The following is a 20,449-nucleotide window of genomic DNA, read 5'->3' as shown; positions in this document are numbered from 1 at the left end:
CAGCGCTGTATGTCACGGAGCTGCTGTCAGCGCTGTATGTCACGGAGCTGCTGTCAGTGCTGTATGTCACGGAGCTGCTGTCAGCGCTGTATGTCACGGAGCTGCTGTCAGCGCTGTATGTCACGGAGCTGCTGTCAGCGCTGTATGTCACGGTGCTGCTGTCAGCGCTGTATGTCACGGAGCTGCTGTCAGCGCTGTATGTCACGGAGCTGCTGTCAGTGCTGTATGTCACGGAGCTGCTGTCAGCGCTGTATGTCACGGAGCTGCTGTCAGCGCTGTATGTCACGGTGCTGCTGTCAGCGCTGTATGTCACGGAGCTGCTGTCAGCGCTGTATGTCACGGAGCTGCTGTCAGTGCTGTATGTCACGGAGCTGCTGTCAGCGCTGTATGTCACGGAGCTGCTGTCAGCGCTGTATGTCACGGAGCTGCTGTCAGCGCTGTATGTCACGGTGCTGCTGTCAGCGCTGTATGTCACGGAGCTGCTGTCAGCGCTGTATGTCACGGAGCTGCTGTCAGTGCTGTATGTCACGGAGCTGCTGTCAGCGCTGTATGTCACGGAGCTGCTGTCAGCGCTGTATGTCACGGAGCTGCTGTCAGCGCTGTATGTCACGGAGCTGCTGTCAGCGCTGTATGTCACGGAGCTGCTGTCAGCGCTGTATGTCACGGTGCTGCTGTCAGCGCTGTATGTCACGGAGCTGCTGTCAGCGCTGTATGTCACGGAGCTGCTGTCAGCGCTGTATGTCACGGAGCTGCTGTCAGCGCTGTATGTCACGGAGCTGCTGTCAGCGCTGTATGTCACGGAGCTGCTGTCAGCGCTGTATGTCACGGTGCTGATGTCAGTGCTCTGTATTACGGTGCTGCTGTCAGTGCTCTGTATCTCCTGCACCCTCTTGTTTGCCTACCCTGGTCCCTGACCTTCCCTCTCCTCCATTGTCTTCATTAGCTCCATAGTCCTGAATTGTCAGAACAATTTCCCAAATAAAAAAAAAATGCTTGTAGTTATCGATCCCAAATTCACCTCATACATGTATTATGCTATTGTCCAGGTGGTGGGACTACGTGCTACCCCCTAATAATTACCCCGTGGCCGCAAATTCGACCTAAAGGTTTGCGAAATTCGCCTCCCATTGAAGTCAATGGAGCCCGCGGCGAACGGTCGTTTTCGCGAACGTTTGTGTCCGTTCGCGTTTCGCGTTCGCGAAACGTCCCGTCGGAAGTTCGTCCATCACTAATCTGGACATTAGTAATAAGCTCTGCATGGTTTGAGATTACCAGGTCCAACAGAGCTTCATTCCTAGTTGGGGCCTCAATAAACTGGACCATAAAATTGTCCTGTAATAGGTTTATCATTTTTTGCCCTTTAACTGTCCCAGCAGTGCCATTACTCCAGTCAATTTCTGGGTAGTTAAAATCCCCCATTATTATCACTGTCCCAGCCCTTGCAGCCCTTTCCATCTGTGCAAGGAGCTGAGTCTCCACCTCCTCATTCACATTGGGTGGTCTATAACAAACTCCAACGATTAACTTTTAGGTCGATTAGGTCTGGTATGGATTCCAAGGGGAACCCCCTACGCCGAAAAAACGGCGTGGGGGTCCCCCCAGATCCACACCAGACCCTTATCCGAGCACGCTACCCGGCCGGCCAGGAAAGGGGGTGGGGACGAGCGGGCGCCCCCCCCCTCCTGAGCCGTACCAGGCCGCGTGCCCTCAACATGGGGGGGTGCCATGGTGACCCCGCCCCCTTACCATGTGACATCAACCCATGTGACCAACCCATGTGACATCAACCCATGTGACACCGCCCCATTGTCCCTATATAAGTGGCAGCGCAGCGCGTCCCTGGCATTGCGGCCGGAGAGCTCGTCGAGTCAACATCTCCAGGAGAAGAAGGAGAAGAACGGAAGGCAGCGGCGGCGACAGAAGACCAGGCCACCGCCTGTAAAAGAGCTATAAGAAGGAGCGGTGGCCCGGCAGAAGAACCGAAGAGGGGGACAAGACCCCCAAAGTCGGGAGAAGAGGCCGGCGGCGAGGAAGAAAGCCGGACTCCTCCGCTAGCAAAAGAGCTACAAGAAGATAGCGGAGGAGTCCGGCGAGAAGACCACCGAAGACGGAAGACCCCCGGAGTTGTGCAATAAAATATTTTTTCCCTGTGTTGTGTTTTTTTTGTACTTTTTTTCACAGGTGAATGGGTAGGGGTACATTGTACCCCATACTCATTCACATAGGGTGGGGGGCCGGTATCCGGGGGCCCCCTTATTAAAGGGGGCTCCCGGATTCCGATAAGCCCCCCGCCCGCAGACCCCGACAACCAATGGCCAGGGTTGTCGGGAAGAGGCCCTTGTCCTCATCGACATGGGGACAAGGTGCTTTGGGGTGGGGGGGGGCTGCACGCCCCCCCTCCCCCAAGGCACCCCCCCATGTTGAGGGCACGCGGCCTGGTACGGCTCAGGAGGGGGGGGCGTCCGCTCGTCCCCACCCCCTTTCCTGGCCGGCCGGGTAGCGTGCTCGGATAAGGGTCTGGTGTGGATCTGGGGGGACCCCCACGCCGTTTTTTCGGCGTAGGGGGTTCCCCTTGGAATCCATACCAGACCTAAGGGCCTGGTATGCTCTCGGAGGGGGAACCCACGACAAATTTTTTTCAGAAATTTGGCGTGGAGTTCCCCCTTCAGAGCTAATAATTCTGTCAAAGTCGCCTCCGTATAGACAGAAATCCGACTTGGAGGCGACCACCATTGAAATCAATGGGTACCGGTCGCCTACAAGTCGGATTCAAGTAGTACAGGAACTTCTTTTGAAGTCGGAGCGACTTCAGTAGTGTGCATTAAGACAGCTCTCATTCACTTACATTGGTTTTTAAATGTTGTCCGACCTGAGGCGACTTGGGGCGACTTGAAGTCGGATCCCAAGTTGCCCCTGTGTGAACGGACCCTAAGGCCGCGTACACACGGGCGGACTGTTCGCCCAACCTTGTCCGCTGAACAGTGTTTGGGCGGACAGTCCGCCCGTGTGTGGGCTTTCAGCGGACAGTTTCAGCGGACAGTTGGACGGACAAAGTCTTTCGGAAATTCCGAAAAACTGTCCGCTGAAACTGTGTTTGAGCGAACAGTCCGCCCGTGTGTAGGCTACTTTCGAAATGAGCAAACTGTTCCCGCTCGGAAAGTCCGCCCATTTCGAGCGCGTGTACAGGTAGGCGGGGCCCGCGAAGGAGACGTCGCCGGCTCCGCCGCCTGGAATGGGCTTAAAGGGGAACCCCAACGCCGAAAAAAATCGGCGTGGGGGTTCCCCCAAAGTCCACACCAGACCCTTGTCCGAGCACGCTACCCGGCCGGCCAGGAAAGGGGGGCGAGCAAGCGCGCCCCCCTCCTGAGCCGTACCAGGCCGCGTGCCCTCAACATGGGGGGGTGCCTTGGGGAAGGGGGGGCCGCGCGGCCCCCCCACCCCAAAGCACCTTGTCCCCATGTTGATGAGGACAAGGGCCTCTTCCCGACAACCCTGGCCGTTGGTTGTCGGGGTCTGCGGGCGGGGGGCTTATCGGAATCCGGGAGCCCCCTTTAAGAAGGGGGCCCCCGGATACCGGCCCCCCACCCTATGTGAATGAGTATGGGGTACAATGTACCCCTACCCATTCACCTGTGAAATAAAGTACAAAAAAAAACACAACACAGGGAAAAAATATTTTATTGCACAGCTCCGGGGGTCTTCCGTCTTCGGGGGTCTTCTCGCCGGACTCCTCCGCTATCTGTGTGTAGCTCTTTTACTAGCGGAGGAGTCCGGCTTTCTTCCTCCCCGCCGCCGGCCTCTTCTCCCGACTTCGGGGGTCTTGTCCCCCTCTTCGGTTCTTCTGCCGGGCCACCGCGCCTTCTTGTAGCTCTTTTGCAGGCGGTGGCCCGGTCTTCTGTCGCCGCTGCCTTCCGTTCTTCTGTCGCCGCCTTCGGTTCTTCTGCCGGGCCACCGCGCCTTCTTGTAGCTCTTTTACAGGCGGTGGCCCGGTCTTCTGTCGCCGCTGTCGTCGCCGCTGTCGTCGCCGCCGCCTTCCGTTCTTGTTCTTCTTCTTGTTGTTCTTCTTCTTCTCCTGGAGATGTTGACTCGACGAGCTCTCCGGCCGGAATGCCAGAGCCGCGCTGTGCGGTCACTTATATAGTGACAATGGGGCGGTGTCACATGGTATATGTCACATGGGTTGGTCACATGGGTTGATGTCACATGGGGACTATGACATCGTAAGGGGGCGGGGTCACCATGTGACCAACCCATGTGACATATACCATGTGACACCGCCCCATTGTCACTATATAAGTGGCAGCGGAGCGTGTCCCTGGCATTCCGGCCGGAGAGCTCGTCGAGTCAACATCTCCAGGAGAAGAAGAAGAAGAACAAGAAGAAGAACAAGAACGGAAGGCGGCGGCGGCGGCGACGACAGCGGCGACGACAGCGGCGACAGAAGACCGGGCCACCGCCTGTAAAAGAGCTACAAGAAGGCGCGGTGGCCCGGCAGAAGAACCGAAGGCGGCGACAGAAGAACGGAAGGCAGCGGCGACAGAAGACCGGGCCACCGCCTGCAAAAGAGCTACAAGAAGGCGCGGTGGCCCGGCAGAAGAACCGAAGAGGGGGACAAGACCCCCGAAGTCGGGAGAAGAGGCCGGCGGCGGGGAGGAAGAAAGCCGGACTCCTCCGCTAGTAAAAGAGCTACACACAGATAGCGGAGGAGTCCGGCGAGAAGACCCCCGAAGACGGAAGACCCCCGGAGCTGTGCAATAAAATATTTTTTCCCTGTGTTGTGTTTTTTTTTGTACTTTATTTCACAGGTGAATGGGTAGGGGTACATTGTACCCCATACTCATTCACATAGGGTGGGGGGCCGGTATCCGGGGGCCCCCTTCTTAAAGGGGGCTCCCGGATTCCGATAAGCCCCCCGCCCGCAGACCCCGACAACCAACGGCCAGGGTTGTCGGGAAGAGGCCCTTGTCCTCATCAACATGGGGACAAGGTGCTTTGGGGTGGGGGGGCCGCGCGGCCCCCCCTTCCCCAAGGCACCCCCCCATGTTGAGGGCACGCGGCCTGGTACGGCTCAGGAGGGGGGGCGCGCTCGCTCGCCCCCCTTTCCTGGCTGGCCGGGTAGCGTGCTCGGACAAGGGTCTGGTGTGGACTTTGGGGGAACCCCCACGCCGATTTTTTTCGGCGTTGGGGTTCCCCTTTAAGCCCATTCCAGGCGGCGGAGCCCGCGACGTCTCCTTCGCGGGCCCCGCCTACCTGTACACGCGCTCGAAATGGGCGGATTTGCCTCCTCCTTACGTGGGCGAGTCCGTTCATTTCAAAAGTTGAGCGAACTGTTTGGCAAACAGTTCGCTGAAACAGTCCGCTCGTGTGTGGGCAAGTCCGCTCATGCAAATTTTGAGCGGACTGTTTGCCGAAACTGTTTGACGAACAAGGTTGGGCAAACAGTCCGCGCGTGTGTACGCGGCCTAAGTGTTTTATGTTCTCATTCGGACCAAGACATTTGTGCATTGCAATAAACACTTGATCACTTTGAACTTTTTTAATCATTATTTATTTATTAGAAAAAAACTTTTCAAGCTTCAATCAGTAATAGATTATTACTTAGTTTAGCATTTAACACTGTCTACGGTACCAGTCACCTTTTAAAAGTAGCTTGGCACTTCAAATAACGATTGGATCGATTATATTGTTACGGCACCAGATGGCGACAAATTAATATAGAAGGTAGGGCCAGAAAGTGACTCAAGCCCAGGGGCCCCCAGCACCCTAAGTCCTGCCCTGGGGGGGGGGGGGGGGGCAGTACAGTGACAAGTAAGGCATGCAGTAGGTGGGTTCTTACGTGAAAAGGCCATTTGTTTGTTTTTTGTTTCTCCCCCAGACAAAAATTTCCCAGCCCTTCCTTGTATTAGTACAAGTGGATTTAGCTATTAAACAACATGGCAATGTTACACCATCAACCCAATATACAGTATCAGTGTAATGTCTGTCTAACATGAATGTGTTTAACAGGATGCAATAGAGAAGAGACTACAGGAAAATATGCATCACTTGACTTTGAAAATAGACAACACTGACTATGTCCAAAGACTGGAGGCAAAACTCAGCAAACTCAAGCATGCCGAGGAGAAAATGGGCACCAGAGTCATAAGACTTGAAAGTGAAATGTGGGACGAGATGGAGAATATGAAAAGTGAATACAGAGCAGGCAAGTTCTCCCTCCTACCTTTTGCAGTTCTGGCATTTCACAAGTGACTTATTCTGACATTATACTGGCCAGAAAAGTACTAGATGTTAATTAAAGCACAACAAATCAACATGTGGGGATAACCGGCATACATTTGAACTAGTGTGTGGGAAGCGGCAGAAAGATGTTCCTTATAATTACATTGTTGTCAGAAGAGCAGAGAAGTGTTCTTCAGAGCTCATGTTTGAACTTCTCTATATTCCAAACTAAAAATATTTTAAATCATTACATTCTCGCTGTTCTATGCTAGGAGGGAGATAATGTTGCACTGGAAGTAGGCCGAACCCCCAACCCTCAACTCCTGGAAAAAGGCAGTGGATTCAATGTTACCCCCTTGTATGTGAATGATGTAAATGAGGATCTCCCTCTCACCCTTCCCCCCTTTATTGAATGTCTATATATGTTGTATCCCCCTCTTTTTTTCCCTCCCTTTTTTGTTTTTTGTTTTCTTTCTTTGCCCAAGTTGGGCATTAATGAAACTTATACTTGCAAACCCCCCCCCCCCCCCCCCAAACTAGTGGGTTCTGAAAGGAGGTTTTCAGCTGTAAAAACGCCAAAAATGCAGATAAACACTCAAAACCGTTTTTTTTTAATTAGGAACATTTTATACTTACCTAATGGTAATTTTCCTTTCCTGATGCAAGCATGACAGCATATATGTGGGTAGGCTCCGCCCCCTGCCCTATCACAGGACCGGTTATACTATAAGATTAGGTCTCCTCCCTGCCCGCAACATTATTGTAATTTAGCATTACTGTGAGGCCATTTGTTTGTTTGTTTGTATCTTTTCTTTTTTTATGGGAGGGACCTATATGTTGTCATGCTTGCATCAGGAAAGGAAAATTACCGTTAAGTAAGTATAAAATTTTTCTAATTCCTGACACAGCATGACAACATATATGTATGGGTTGTATCAACTCACCAGACAACAAGGGTGGGTAGTGTTTAAGCTGAGGATTAGATCTATCCCCACTAATGACTGAGATGTATTGTAGTTGAGGCTGCTGGGTCCAAAAGAATGGACCCCCAGCATGTTGAATGTAGACAAGGTCATAGTTTACATATTAAAGGGACTCCTTTGGCGTTCCGCCCATGGATGCGCAATCAGTTTGGAAGAGCGGTCTTCTGATGTCGTTTGGCCTGACGAGCCTATCGTTTTGCTCCTTGAAAAAGGCCAATTCTATGTCTCTCTTCAACCTTGAATCTATTTTCAATGTTTGTGGTACTTCAAACACTTTAGTTTGGATATACCAGAAGGATGATGTTCTAACCCAGATTGCAAAGACACCAACCTTTGTATAGTGTTGGAAGAGTCTAGAGCCATTTTGCCTGATAATTTCAGCAACAAGATAGTTTATGGCTTGACACTTGGATGTCTGAGATCCTTCTAGATCTATTAGACACACAAAATACTTATTCCGTGTTACTGACCATATTGAGGATGTCTTATCCCTCTGAATGGAGAGTGAGACAATGTGTCTCACACTATTTGTAAGACCCCAAGGGGAAAGAATAATCTGGATTTGTGCACCTTGTGGTGCCTTACCACCTGCATGCTTCATGTCCAAACAGAAAGTCCAATGAATGTCTATCCATGGCGTCATGATAAAGGAGCAATCTCTAGAGACCAGATACCATCGCCCCCCCTTATCCTGGATCTTGAGGGGGGGAGGTCTTCCCCATATAGGCATTCATGTCTGCCTGTACAGTGGGGAGCTTCGACACAGGAGAGGCTTGAACCTGTGAGGCTTGGTCAGAAGCGTCTGACAAAATAAAAATCCTGCTCTCAGCAGTAGCATAACCGGCTGTTAGAAGTGAGGAAAAAAGAGAATGCTGCAGGCAGGGAGGAGACCTAATCTTATAGTATAACCAGTCCTGTGATAGGGCAAGGGGCGGAGCCTACCCATATGTATGTGCTGTCATGCTGTGCTGTGTTAAATGTTTTTTAACATTTTTGATCCCATTGGGGGAAAAAAAACACTTAAAAACACTACAAAATGCTATTGCAAAAATTTTGAAAAACTTTGAAAAATTCACTGCAAAGCTACTGCCGTTTTTATAATGTTATTATAACGACAAGTGTGCACGAGGCTTAAATCTGTCTAGTGACCAACCATGCAGCAGTAACTGGAAGAATCAGAGCTTTACCAATCAGAACACTCTGCAGGAATTTTTGGGAGGCTTGTGCACGTATATGTGGCTCTAGGTGCCAGTACTTCATACCTACAATGATTTGTCCCCCTCTCCACATGAAAGAGTCTCTGTAAGCTGGTTAATTAAATAAAATCATTTAAAAATACATATTTAACATTTCTAGTTTTTTATGTATTCTGCTTGGACATGCTCAGTGGCGGCTGGTGCTCAAATTTTTTGGGGGAGGGGGCGTAAGCAAACTGAAAAATACTGACCCCCCCCCCCCATCAATTGAAGCCTCACTGTGCCTGTCAATTGCAGCCTCCCTCACTGTGCCCATGAATGCAGCCACTGTGCCCATCATATACAGCCACTTGTGCCCGTCAAATGCAACCACTTGTGCCCATCATATGCAGCCACTGTGCTCATCAAACACAGCCACTTGTGTCCACTGACCCCCTACTCACGGGGCTTGTGGCTCTGGCAGCACCCCCCCCCCTCCCGGCACTTACCACCAGGCAGCAGCTCCTCTCAGTGCAGTGAGTGCACCAGAGCAGCTGTGACCTCTGCTGAGTCTGCTCCTCTTCCTAAGTGGCGGGCATCCAATAGGGTGGCCTGGCACTTTGGCCAATCAGCAAACAGGTCTGACGCCCTGCTTCCTTATTGGCGGGGAGGAAGGTTAAAGTGAAAATAGCAAAAATATATTTGCTATCGTCACACAATGGGGTGAGATCAGGGCGCACTCTCTGCGCCCCGAGCCCACCCTATTTTGAAGCCTATTAAAGCCTCCGGCTCTAATCAGGTGCTTCAACAGGTACCGCCCCTGCCATAGAAATCCATGTGTCTGGCGTCCTGAAAGGGGACTGGCGCATGGATGGGGGGGCGGTGCCCGTACACCCACAGTGCCCGGACCTCCACTACACGCTCATTATCTGTTGTTGAGGGCAAGCAACTTTAATGGTTGTAGTGCAACAAGCACTAATTATGTTCAAGTAATTAACTATAATAAAATACCTTATTCCAATAAAATAACACTGGATTAGCACAATAGTTATTTTTAGGAAGGTGTTTTAGTATGCAAGTTGCAGCAGAAACCAGTGAGAGTGGCTGGGGACGCAGGAGAAAGGCACATGTAGCAGTTTTATAATACTCTCTAAAGAGCTGACTTTTAATTATTGGAGAGAAACTGTCATTTAAAATGATGAGTCCTGTACCTATGACACCGAGGTTTATACATGTAATGTGCTTTATGCCAACAGGATTTCAAGCTATACAAGAGTCTCTGAATTCCCTTCAACAAATCCAAGAGACCAAAGTGAAACTGGAAAGCAGGAAAGTCCACAAAGACATCAAGAAAATTCAACGCAAGATTGTAGAATTGAAAGACATTTGAAATGACTATGATGTAGCGGGCTCACTATAATATAGTATATACACAAAGCATAATATCATTGATGTTTGCTGTGTATAGGGATACATGAGAGTTTAAAAAAGATACATATAGATGGGCTTTGTGGACATTGTATTTTATCCCCAGTGTGTTACAATGAAGTATTTCACCTTATGCAACAGGTCAGTTGTTCATTGCATGTTTTAATCAACAATGTGCCATATTTTCTATCTTCTTTAGTAATAAAACACAATCTTATGTCGATCGCTCATACAGATGCCGCTGGTAACTCTCATACATCCAGCATTAGTTTCCCTATATAATTCACACAGGAAGATTTCGGACCAATTCCAACTGAATCCCTGATGAGCAGGAAGGGGGGTTCTGACCCCTGAAATTTGTTGGCTGTTTTTTTTTTTCCTTACTGTAAACCAAATAAATGCATTTGTACTTTTTATCCTTTTTGTCTGGTAATCCTTCTATTGGTGCATTGAGGGACAGTAAGCAAAAGGCTTCCCGCAAGCTAAAATCTACAGCTAAAGATATTTGGTCAATGCAATCAATGACTGGAGGTGATTTTGTGCAATTGGACACAGCTGGAACCTATCAGCAGGTCTAGCGGACACAATGTCAGCCAGGACACACTGATCATTGATAGGAGAGGCAGAACGGTGGTCTGTAAACAAGGTAGATCTGTTTTCCTCCAGTTAAGCCACCCCCCACACAGTTAGAAAGCAATCCCTAGGAGCAAACTTAGCCCTTCTCTACCAGTGTCATTAGTACAGTGACAGTGCATTTTTTAGCATTAGTGTCACTGGTCCTCAAAAAGTGTCAGTGTCTGATTTGTTCGCCGCGATGTCACAGTCCTGCTAAAAATCGCTGATCGCCACAATTACTAGTAAAAAAATAAATAAAAATTCCATAAATCTATAAATTCCTATATGTGTACAATCTGAACTGATTATTTTCCCCACTTGTTCATAGTACTAGCAAAAAAAACGCTGTTCCTCTGAAAAGCAATCCACACTCAGATCGCTTTTCCGAGGCATTTGACAGATAAAAAGGCATTATGTTGCCCCTTGACCAACTGTTTTAATCCCCTAAATGCATCATCACTATGCTGCAACTGCGTGGAATGCACACAGTTGGGGAGTGGTTGCAGTGCAGCCCCATTCACCTAGGGGTATACTTCAAGGGCGCCCTGACTGGAAAAATATTGAGAAACACTGGCATAGAGGAACCGATCTCTCCATTTTCCTTCTGCAGCTGACAAATGCCTGCAGGAGGAAGAGGAGAAATGGATAAATCGGTTCCTTTATACAGGGCTGGTGCTACCACTAGGCAAACTAGGCAGCCGCCTGGGGCACACTGCTGCCTAGGGCGCCCGGAAACTGGTGTTCCTACTCTCTTCTCTCTGCCGCAAGCAACTAAGTCTTAGCATCAGCAGGGAGCCGCCGATCCGTTCGCACATAGCGTTAGTGTCAGAGGCGCAGCGGCAGGACTGTGTCTGTGTCCTGACTCCCGATTGAATGGAAGCAAGAAAACATTCATTGATGGGTGCTGGTAGGCTGCATTTGATGGGCGCTAGTGAAGCTGCATTTGATGGGCACTGGTGAGGCTGCATCGATGGGCGCTGGTGAGGCTGCATTTGATGGACACTGGTGAAGCTGCATATGATGGGCACTGGTGAGGCTGCATTTGATGGGCGCTGGTGAAGCTGAATTTTATGGGCACTGGTGAGGCTGCATTGATGGGCGCTGGTGAGGCTGCATTGATGGGCGCTGGTGGGCTGCATTGATGGCTGGTGAGGCTGCATTTGATGGGCGCTGGTGAAGCTGAATTTGATGGTGTACTGCATTTGATGGGCACTGGTGAGGCTGCATTGGTGGTCACTGATGAGACTGCATTTGATGGGCGGTGGTGAGGCTGCATTTGATGGGATGCATTTTATGGGCACTTCATTAAAAAAGTGGGTATACATAGGAAGAGCACAAGGGGTGGAGTCAGGGGTGGAGCGGCAAAATTAGGTTTTGCCTAAAGTGTCAAAAATCCTTGCACCAGCCCTGCCTTTATATGCAGCCATCCACATGCGACTGGTCCCTATTGTTTTGCCACAGGCCTCGGAGGAAAGGCCCATGTCTGAGGGCCCCTTCATGGTTTCTTGCATCAGGGCCTTGAAGGTTCTAGTTACGCCACTGGTCCAGCTAATACAAAACAAAAAATGGAGGCACAGCCCATTGCCTGCCTCCAATGACACAATCACAAAAGAAAGTCTTCAGAGACAGAGCAAAGGCAATACTAACAGCTTTATGACCTGGAACAAGCTACGCAGCTAACAGCACAGTGGTGTAGTGGTTAGCACTTTCACCTAGCAGCAAAAAGGGTCACTGGTTCAAATCCCAACCACAACACCATCTCCCTGCAGTTTGCATGTTCTTCCTGTACCTTCATGGGGTTTCCTCCTATACTCTAAAAATGTGTTGGTAGGTTATTTCGATTGTCTAAATTGGCCCTAGTTAGTATATGCGTGTTAGGGACCTTAGGTTGAGGATAGGGACTGATTTGAATGTACATGTAAATTGAGGGTGCTATATAAGTACCTGAACTAATAACCCTTGATGTCCAATGCAGCAGGGACCAGTCAAAGTAAAACCACACGTCAATAGCTACAAGAAAGCATGTTTTTGAGCCTGCGGACAGGAGGGGACCGCATTCCATAGATGGTGGCAATGCCCTAAGGATGAAGTGTTTTTTGGTTAGAATCTGTAATTTATTTGATTCTCTCACTCAAATAATTTGAAAAAATCTCCATTACAGGCATTGTTGTGTGGCCCCATGGAGAACAGCCTGAGAAATTTATGCACATTGATTTAAGCACTTCAGCCCCGAAGGATTTATACCCTTAAAGTAGGGGTCTCAAACTGGCGGCCCTTCAGCTGTTGCGAAACTACAAGTCCCATGAGGCATTGCAAGGCTGAGAGTTACAAGTATGACTCCCTCAGGCAGAGGCATGATGGGACTTTTAGTTTCTCAACAGCTGGAGGGCCACCAGTTTGAGACCCTTGCCTTAAAGGGATTGTAAAGTAAAAATAACAAACATGTTATACTTACCTCCACTGTGCAGCTCGTTTTGCACAGAGTGGCCCCGAACCTGCTCTTCTGGGGTCCCTCGGCAGCTGTCTCTGCTTCCTCCCGCAGGTACTTCTCACGTTCATGGGAGCTCCCTTGCATGGTGAGAAGCACCTGCGGGCGTGCTCCCGTGATACAGACGGCAGCTATAGCCGCTCGCTGTATCACACGGCCCCGGCACGCCGCGTCATTGGATGTGATAGACAGCAGCGCGAGCCAATGGCTGCGCTGCTTTCAATCCATCCACGCCAGTCAATCAGCGTCCAGGCTGAGCGGCGAAGAGGATGGCGGGTTGAGCGTGGGACTTTCGAGGGGTCAGGTAAGTAAAACGGGGGGACTGGGGGTGCCGGCAGTGTGAAATGTTTTTTCACCTTAATGCATAGAATGCATTAAGGTGAAAAAACATTTACCTTTACAACCCCTTTAATGCCCAGGCCATTTCTTGCAATACGGTACTGTGTCGCTTTAACTGACAATTGTGCGGTCGTGCGACACTGTATCTCATGAACAGACTGGTGTACAGGTAGGTCGGTTTGTGCAGCCAAGCGCCCTTGCTACAGTATATATGTGGAAGGTGGTCCGCAAGTGGTTAATTTATTTTGTGGTAGCAAAGATAGCCATGGAGGTCAGCAGTGATACCTTTAGACTTAGTAAAGACTAAAATGTCCTGGATCATGATTAATGAGTGTCTATCTCCTAATACTGAACGACAAACTCAAGCAGTTTGAAAAAACTTGTAGCCCATGGATTCAATATCTGACTCAAGCCTTCTCAGTCTAGATTGTGGCCTGGATTTAGAGTAGGCACACACTTGTCTTTTCTGTCTTCTTTCCTTCTGGTCTTTTCTTTCTGTCTGTTCTCTGGGGAGTGCAACATTCTTAGGGCTCTTTCACACAGGGCGGATCAGTGATGATCTGCCCCGTGGATATCTGCTTGCTCAGCGGGGATCGCTCCGTTGATCTCCGCTGAAGAGGCAGAGGACAGGTCCGTCTCTGCACACTGCGCAGGGACGGACCTGTCAGAGTGGTGATCCGATGACGGATGAAAAAGTAGTTTTTTCCCTCCGTCACTTTTTCGGATCGGCTCAGCACCACTGACATCCAACGCTCCATAGACCTCTATGGAGCATCCATTCAGGTCCGCCTGAAAAATTGACAGGCGGACCTGAATGGATCGGCCATGTGAAAGAGGCCTTATACCAATTTTATGGGAAGTCGACTCCTATTCTTCAAAATGCGAAGTCCTCCCCTCCACTTGGTCCGAGGTTGGGAAGCATGTGCCAGTGCACAAGACTCTGTCATGTGTGTCCTACTTATTCACCTGTGAAAGACACATTGAGCCTTGACTGTTTACTATCAGACAAAGCAGTTATTTTGACCATAGGCTTGTTTAACTTGAAATGAACCATGGTGGCAAGGTTTTGTTATTTTTTTTTGTATGCAGTTAGGCTCAACACAACCATGGTTTTCAGTAGATTTAGATCTCCTGCACCATATGTGAATCTATTCTTTTATAAGTTTGTGGAGATGTATGACTGCATTATCCCAATGTCATCTTACAATGTTGTTTAAAGCTTCAACAATTCAATAAAAATCACTGGAAATAAAATGAGCATGAAGAGAAGATGGAGGATGAAGATGCGGGAGAAGATGGAGGAAGAAGCGGAGAAGATTTTTAATAAAAGACTTGTCAAAAACTGTCTACTGTATTTTTTAACACTACACTACTTTTTTCCAGGTGAATGGGTAGGGGTACAATGTACCCCAAACTCATTCACATGGTGGGGCGGGATCTGTTGTTAAAGGGGGCTTCTAGATTCCGATAAGTCCCCGCCCGCAGGCCCCGACAGCCACCGGGCAAGGGTTGTCGGGAGGAGGCCCTTGTCCCCATCAACATGGGCGCAAGGTGCTTTGGGGTGGGGGGCGCAGAGCCCCCCTGCCCCAAAGCATCCATCCCCCCCATGTTGAGGGCATGTGGCCTGGTATGGTTCAGGAGGAGGGGGGGGGGGGCACTCGCTCGTCCTCTCCCTTTCCTGACCTGCCGGGCTGCATGCTCGGATAAGGGTCTGGTATGGATTTTAGGAGGGCCCTATGCCATTTTTTTTAAATATTTTGGCGTGGGGTCCCCTCCGAATCCATACTAGACCCAAGGGCCCGGTATGGACCTGGGGGGGGACCCCACGCTGGTTTTTCTGTTGATTTTTTTTTTTAGCCGGCAATTTTTTTTCTTTACATTCAGTGGGAAGCCCGCTGACAACTGATAACTTATCGGTTGTTAACGATGCATCAGCCGGCTTCCCGGCCCACTCCTTAGCAACCAGCTATATACAGTATAAAAAAAAAAAAAGCAAAACGCAAATTGCGGTAAAAACGTGTGTCCAAAAACGCGGCAAGCACCATAAAAAGCACTGCAGAAACTCTCAAAAGCAACATGCATAGATGTGAATCGAGCCTTAGAGTGGACAGCCAGCTGATAGGGAAGGTACTTCATGGATTAAGAAAAATCTTTTGCTCTATGGCATCGTTGGCATGGCTTGACATCTGTAAAGGTTTTCTGTCTTTTCAAAAAGATGATGGTAATTGGGCTATTTTGCATCTTTAGCTCACCCTTATTTTTGGGCAATCATAAAATCCTGTCTAAAGCCCCATACACATCAGATTTCCTGCTGATTTTTGTCTTCAGATTTACCAAAACCATGTAGTGCAAGGGCTTGCCTGATTTCTTACAAATTGGAAGTCCTAAGGTTTGACCTCATATATGGTTTTGGTAAATCTGAAGACAAAAATCAGCAGAAAATCTGATAGTGTGTATGGGGCTTTATGCTTAAAGTGTATATAAAACTAAAATGTTGTTTTTGTCTTGAGAGTGATGAGGGGTCTTTATTGTTTACCGAGCCCCTAATAAGGAGACATGCTCTATATCCCCTTAAAGTGAGAGCTAAATATAATTTCCAAAGAAATTGGGACGCTGTGTAAAATCTACATAATGCAATGATTTGAAAATCTCATAAACCCATTTTGTATTGACAAAAGAAAACAAACCTATTAAATGTTTAAACTACGAAAATATACATTTGAACAACAAAAATAAGGTAATTTTAAAATTTTGCAACTAATTAGGGTTAATTGGCAACAAGCAAGTAACATGATTGAGTATAAAAAGAGCATCTTAGAGAGTCAGAGTTTCACAGAAGTATGGAGAAGATGGACAGATGCTGCGTTTAAAAATTGTCCAACAATTTCAGAAAAACGTTCAATGCAAAATTGCAAAGACTTTAAATATACCATCATCTACAGTACATATCTAAAGATTCCAAGAATCTTGAGAAATCTTTGCGTGCAAGGGACAAGGACGAAACGCAATATTGGATGCCCGTAATCTTTGGCCCAGCATTAAAAACAATTGTGATTCTGTGATGGACAGCGCTGGATTGAAAAGATTTTAATACAGCATTTCTGATGTTTATAGCACCAAATAATTGAAATTAATTTCACTGGCAATGTGTTTACTTATTTCTGATGTTTGTTTATTTATTTTTAGATTTTATTTATCCCATTTAATTAAGAAAGTTAATGTTAAAACGGGTGAGAGCAGCTTTTTAATAGGTTGTACATTGTATGTTGAAAAGATTAGAATAGCACAGGGGTATTTGCATTGTATATCCATCCAGAAAATGTATTTTATATGGCAGAAACAGGTTGTGGGGATGCTTTTCTTCAGCAGGGACAGGGAAGCTGGTCATAGTTGGTGGGAAGATGCATGGAGCCAAATACAGGGCAATCTTAGAAGAAAACCTGTTAGACTTGAGACTGGGGCAGAGGCTCACCTGCCATTAGGACAATGACCCTAAACATACAGCCAGAGCTACAATGGAATGGTTTAGATGAAAGTATATTCATGTGTTAGAATGGCCCAGTCAAAGTCCAGACCTAAATCCAATTGAGAATCCATCATATAAAATTCCAATTAAACAATTTTTTTGGTTGTAACATGACAAAATGTGAAAACGGAGCTGAAGAACAGGGAGATGCAGATGAAACAGCATTTCCCCATTCTGCCTAATGACAGGACACCGATTGTCTGCTCCCTGTCATCGGGAGCAGCGATCAGTGTCACGTCACACACAGCCCATCCCCCAGACCGTTAGAAACACTCCCCTAGGGCACACTTAACCCCTCCCCACCCCCTAGTGGTTAACCCCTTCACTGCCAGTGAAATTTTTACAGTAATCAATGCTATTTTATAGCATTGATCAATGTATTAATGCCAATGGTCCCAAAAATGTGTCAAAATTGTCCAATGTGTCCGCCGTAATGTCACAGTCACGATAAAAATCGCTGATCGCCGCCATTAATAGTAAAAAAATAAAATATTAATAAAAATGCCATAAAACTATCCCCTATTTTGCGCAAACCAATCACACGCTTATTATTCTTTTTTTGGTAAAAAAAAAAATCACAAATGTTAAATTATAGTGTAGCGCTATATAAAATATGATTAAACCACTAAGTGATGTGACAATAATATATAAGTATCAAAATTGCATGACATACAAAAGTGCTTGCCCAAACTGCCCAGCAATTGCATGAATAATGAAAAAATTATAATGAACCCAAAAAAATGTGAAAACAGTCCAAAAAATCTGTTATTCGATTAAATCCAATCCACACGTGAGAGGGAAAGAGCCATCCACCTTCGTCCTATGAAGACCACATGCAGGCACCCTGTGGCATATCCATCACCAAATAAGATGTAGGCTTACCAGATAGAATGGATCCAAACGAATATACATTCGAAGGATCAATCAAACTTCAGAATATTCTCATATAGAGTTGTCCAACATAAAAAGGCTCTCCTGGGAATTCTCAATCAAGTATTCAAACGATGGGAAAATCTTCCACTTTAAACCTCAACGCCCATTGTAGAACTCATACAGGAGGAAAAATGAGGGCCACAATAGTGTAAATCCGTTTTAAAAAATTTAATGAAATAAGTAATGAACTTACATGAATCCAAATGAATAAAGCGCTTTTATCATAAAAACAGAGCTGCAGTAGGAGTCCCGACGCGTTTCGTCCTCAAAAGACGTCATCTGGGGTAAAAAAAAAAATCACAATATGTATCGGCCTAAACTGAGAAAAAAAAAAGTTTGTTTTTTATATTTTTGGGGGATATTAATTATAGCAAAAAGTAAAAAATAATACTTTTTTTCAAAATTCTCGCTCTTTTTTTGTTTATAGCGCAAAAACCCCCCAAAAAAACGCAGAGGTGATCAAATACCACCAAAAGAAAGCTCTATTTCTGGGGAAAAAATTTGCATCAATTTTGTTTGGGAGCCACGTCGCATGACCATGCAATTGTCAGTTAAAGGGTCGCAGTGCCGAATCGCAAAAAGTGCTCTGGTCAGGAAGGGGGTAAATCCTTCCAGGGCTGAAGTGGTTAAGAATGTTCTTAGAAATAGAAGTGTTAATAGTTTTTTTTTTATCAATTAAAAAAGGGAAAGTGAACAGAAGAGAAATCCAAATCAAATGAATATTTGGTGTGACAACCATTTGCCTTCACATCAGTATCCGTTCTTCCAGATACACTTGCACAAAGTTTTTGAAGGAACTCAGCAGGTAGGTTGTTCCAAACATCTTGGAGAACTAACCACAGATCTTCTGGATGTTGGCTGCCTCAAATCCTTCTGCCTCTTCATGTAATCTTAGACAGGCTCCAAGATGTTGAGATCAGGGTTCTGTGGGGCCAAACCATCACTTCCAAGACTCCTTGTTCTTCTTCATACTGAAGATAGCTCTTAATGACATTGGCTGAATGTTTAGGGTTGTTGTCCTGCTGCAGAAACAATTTGAGGCCATTCATGCTTCCCTGATGGTATGGCATGGCGGCTAACTATGCTCCATTCTCAAATGAGGATCTTGACAGAATCTTCACTTTGACACAAATTGTGCATCTCAGTAGCCACACAAGAAAAAAAAAAAAAAGCTACAAAATGTACACATACTGGTACCAGGGCCCACATAATTTACTACTCCTGCTGGCCATTGTGTTGGAGATGTATGGGTTGTCCAGGCACCATGGTACATATATAGTGGCTATGCCCCACAGTTTACAATTTTTGGTTCCACATTTTTCAAATCTATGTGTAAGTCATAGACTCCCATACCCCCTATCCCTGAACATAGCCTTACTTTTTATGCTACCAGGCCCCATTTCACCAGCTAAGAAAGGCTTGCTTAGCTTTTTTAAATTGCCTCTAGAAATATGATCTCTAGACACTGGCCCCTACAATTGCCAAATAACCCTCTTATATAGCTACATGGTCTGTACGGATAGTTTTTTTCGGACTCTCCCCATTTCAAATCCATATTTCTATAGCCATAGGCTCTATTCACACTGATGTACCTATTACAACCAGACACCCAACTCCCCCATCCATCCCCTCTTCTCTGATCTCTTCTTTCTGTTCTGCCAACTTTCTTACCTTTATTGATCACTCTCTTTTACCTGTCTGGTGTCGGATATGACCTAGTGGACTTTTTCAAACTCCTCTAACTTCCAGGCATTGATTGCAATTTTCGACCTAATTAACTCTAAGGCCTATAAGGAGGTTTTCCATTGCAAACAAACCCAAGTGTTTTTTATCTTATCATGCCTTTTATCTCAGGCTCCAATTTCTTGTTCGATATGCTGATAATATGCTCCACCAGTGGAAGCGGAGGTACTCATTATCCCCCCCATTACATGTTTCTTTGCAAAATGAATGTAACTCTCTGATGTTAACAAGCATTGCTTTCCATTTTTCTACCTTTTATATTCCTGTATGTAACAGACAAAAAATGTAATCTTTAAAAAAAAAAAAAGAAATCAGACTATTACCGAACCATTAGCGCCACCTGTCATTTTAGTGAGGCAATACTAGGGCCATTAATTTGGCTAGATGCTGTGGAAGGATCAGGAGAGTGATGGAGAGAGCTAGTTCTATGCGACAAGTGCTCCTATTTTTAAAATTTACATTATTGCACATTCACATCAGTCCCTGCCCTCAAGGATCTTATAACCTAAGGTCCCTATCTCATATGCATGCATACACATACTGGGGCCAATTTTAGACATGATCCAATGACCTTATTAGCATGTATTTGAAGTCCGGGAGAAAACCCATGAAAGAGCAAGCACAAGGAGAACAAACAAGCAACTCCATGCAGATTGTGTCCTCACTGGCCTTTGAACCGGGGAAGGACCGTGGTGCTGCAAGGCAGAGTCCTACCACTAAGCCACTGTGCAGTGCTGAAAACAGATAAAAAAATAAAAAATACAAATAAAAAACTGCCTATGTTTATAGAGTATACCAGCATGAGAACTCCTGAAGATTAAATGGTGCCAGCTATCCCCATATCATCACTTAACAAGGAAAGAAGATTTAGGTACGTTCTATAGACTTTATAGATGACTTTGAAGGAAATTTTAAAAAAATAGCATGCTCTTTATTAGTCAAAAGTGGTACATTATTTTGGTTATGTTGGTGTGTTTGGAAATAAAAGAGAAATGAGAAG

General features: G+C 46.7%; 1 protein-coding gene across 1 annotated transcript in view; it reads left to right on the top strand.

Moving 5' to 3' along the window:
- The window catches only part of FAM81B (family with sequence similarity 81 member B), a 116,308-nt gene extending 106,087 nt beyond the window's left edge, over positions 1 to 10,221 (top strand). Inside the window, exons 8-9 of the mRNA XM_077462381.1 lie at positions 6,007 to 6,202; positions 9,634 to 10,221. Coding sequence (XP_077318507.1) covers positions 6,007 to 6,202; positions 9,634 to 9,767 — 330 coding nt within the window. The 3' untranslated portion in view covers positions 9,768 to 10,221. The remainder of the gene's footprint in view (positions 1 to 6,006; positions 6,203 to 9,633) is intronic.
- Positions 10,222 to 20,449: the final 10,228 nt, after the last annotated feature.

The sequence above is a fragment of the Lithobates pipiens genome, unplaced genomic scaffold (genome assembly GCF_037356315.1).
Source record: "Lithobates pipiens isolate NorthernLeopardFrog02 unplaced genomic scaffold, aLitPip1_a1.2 Scaffold_3, whole genome shotgun sequence".
NCBI classification, from domain to species: Eukaryota; Metazoa; Chordata; class Amphibia; order Anura; family Ranidae; genus Lithobates; species Lithobates pipiens.
The sequence above is the reverse complement of the archived record's forward strand: the minus strand, read 5'-3'. Positions and strand labels throughout refer to the sequence as shown.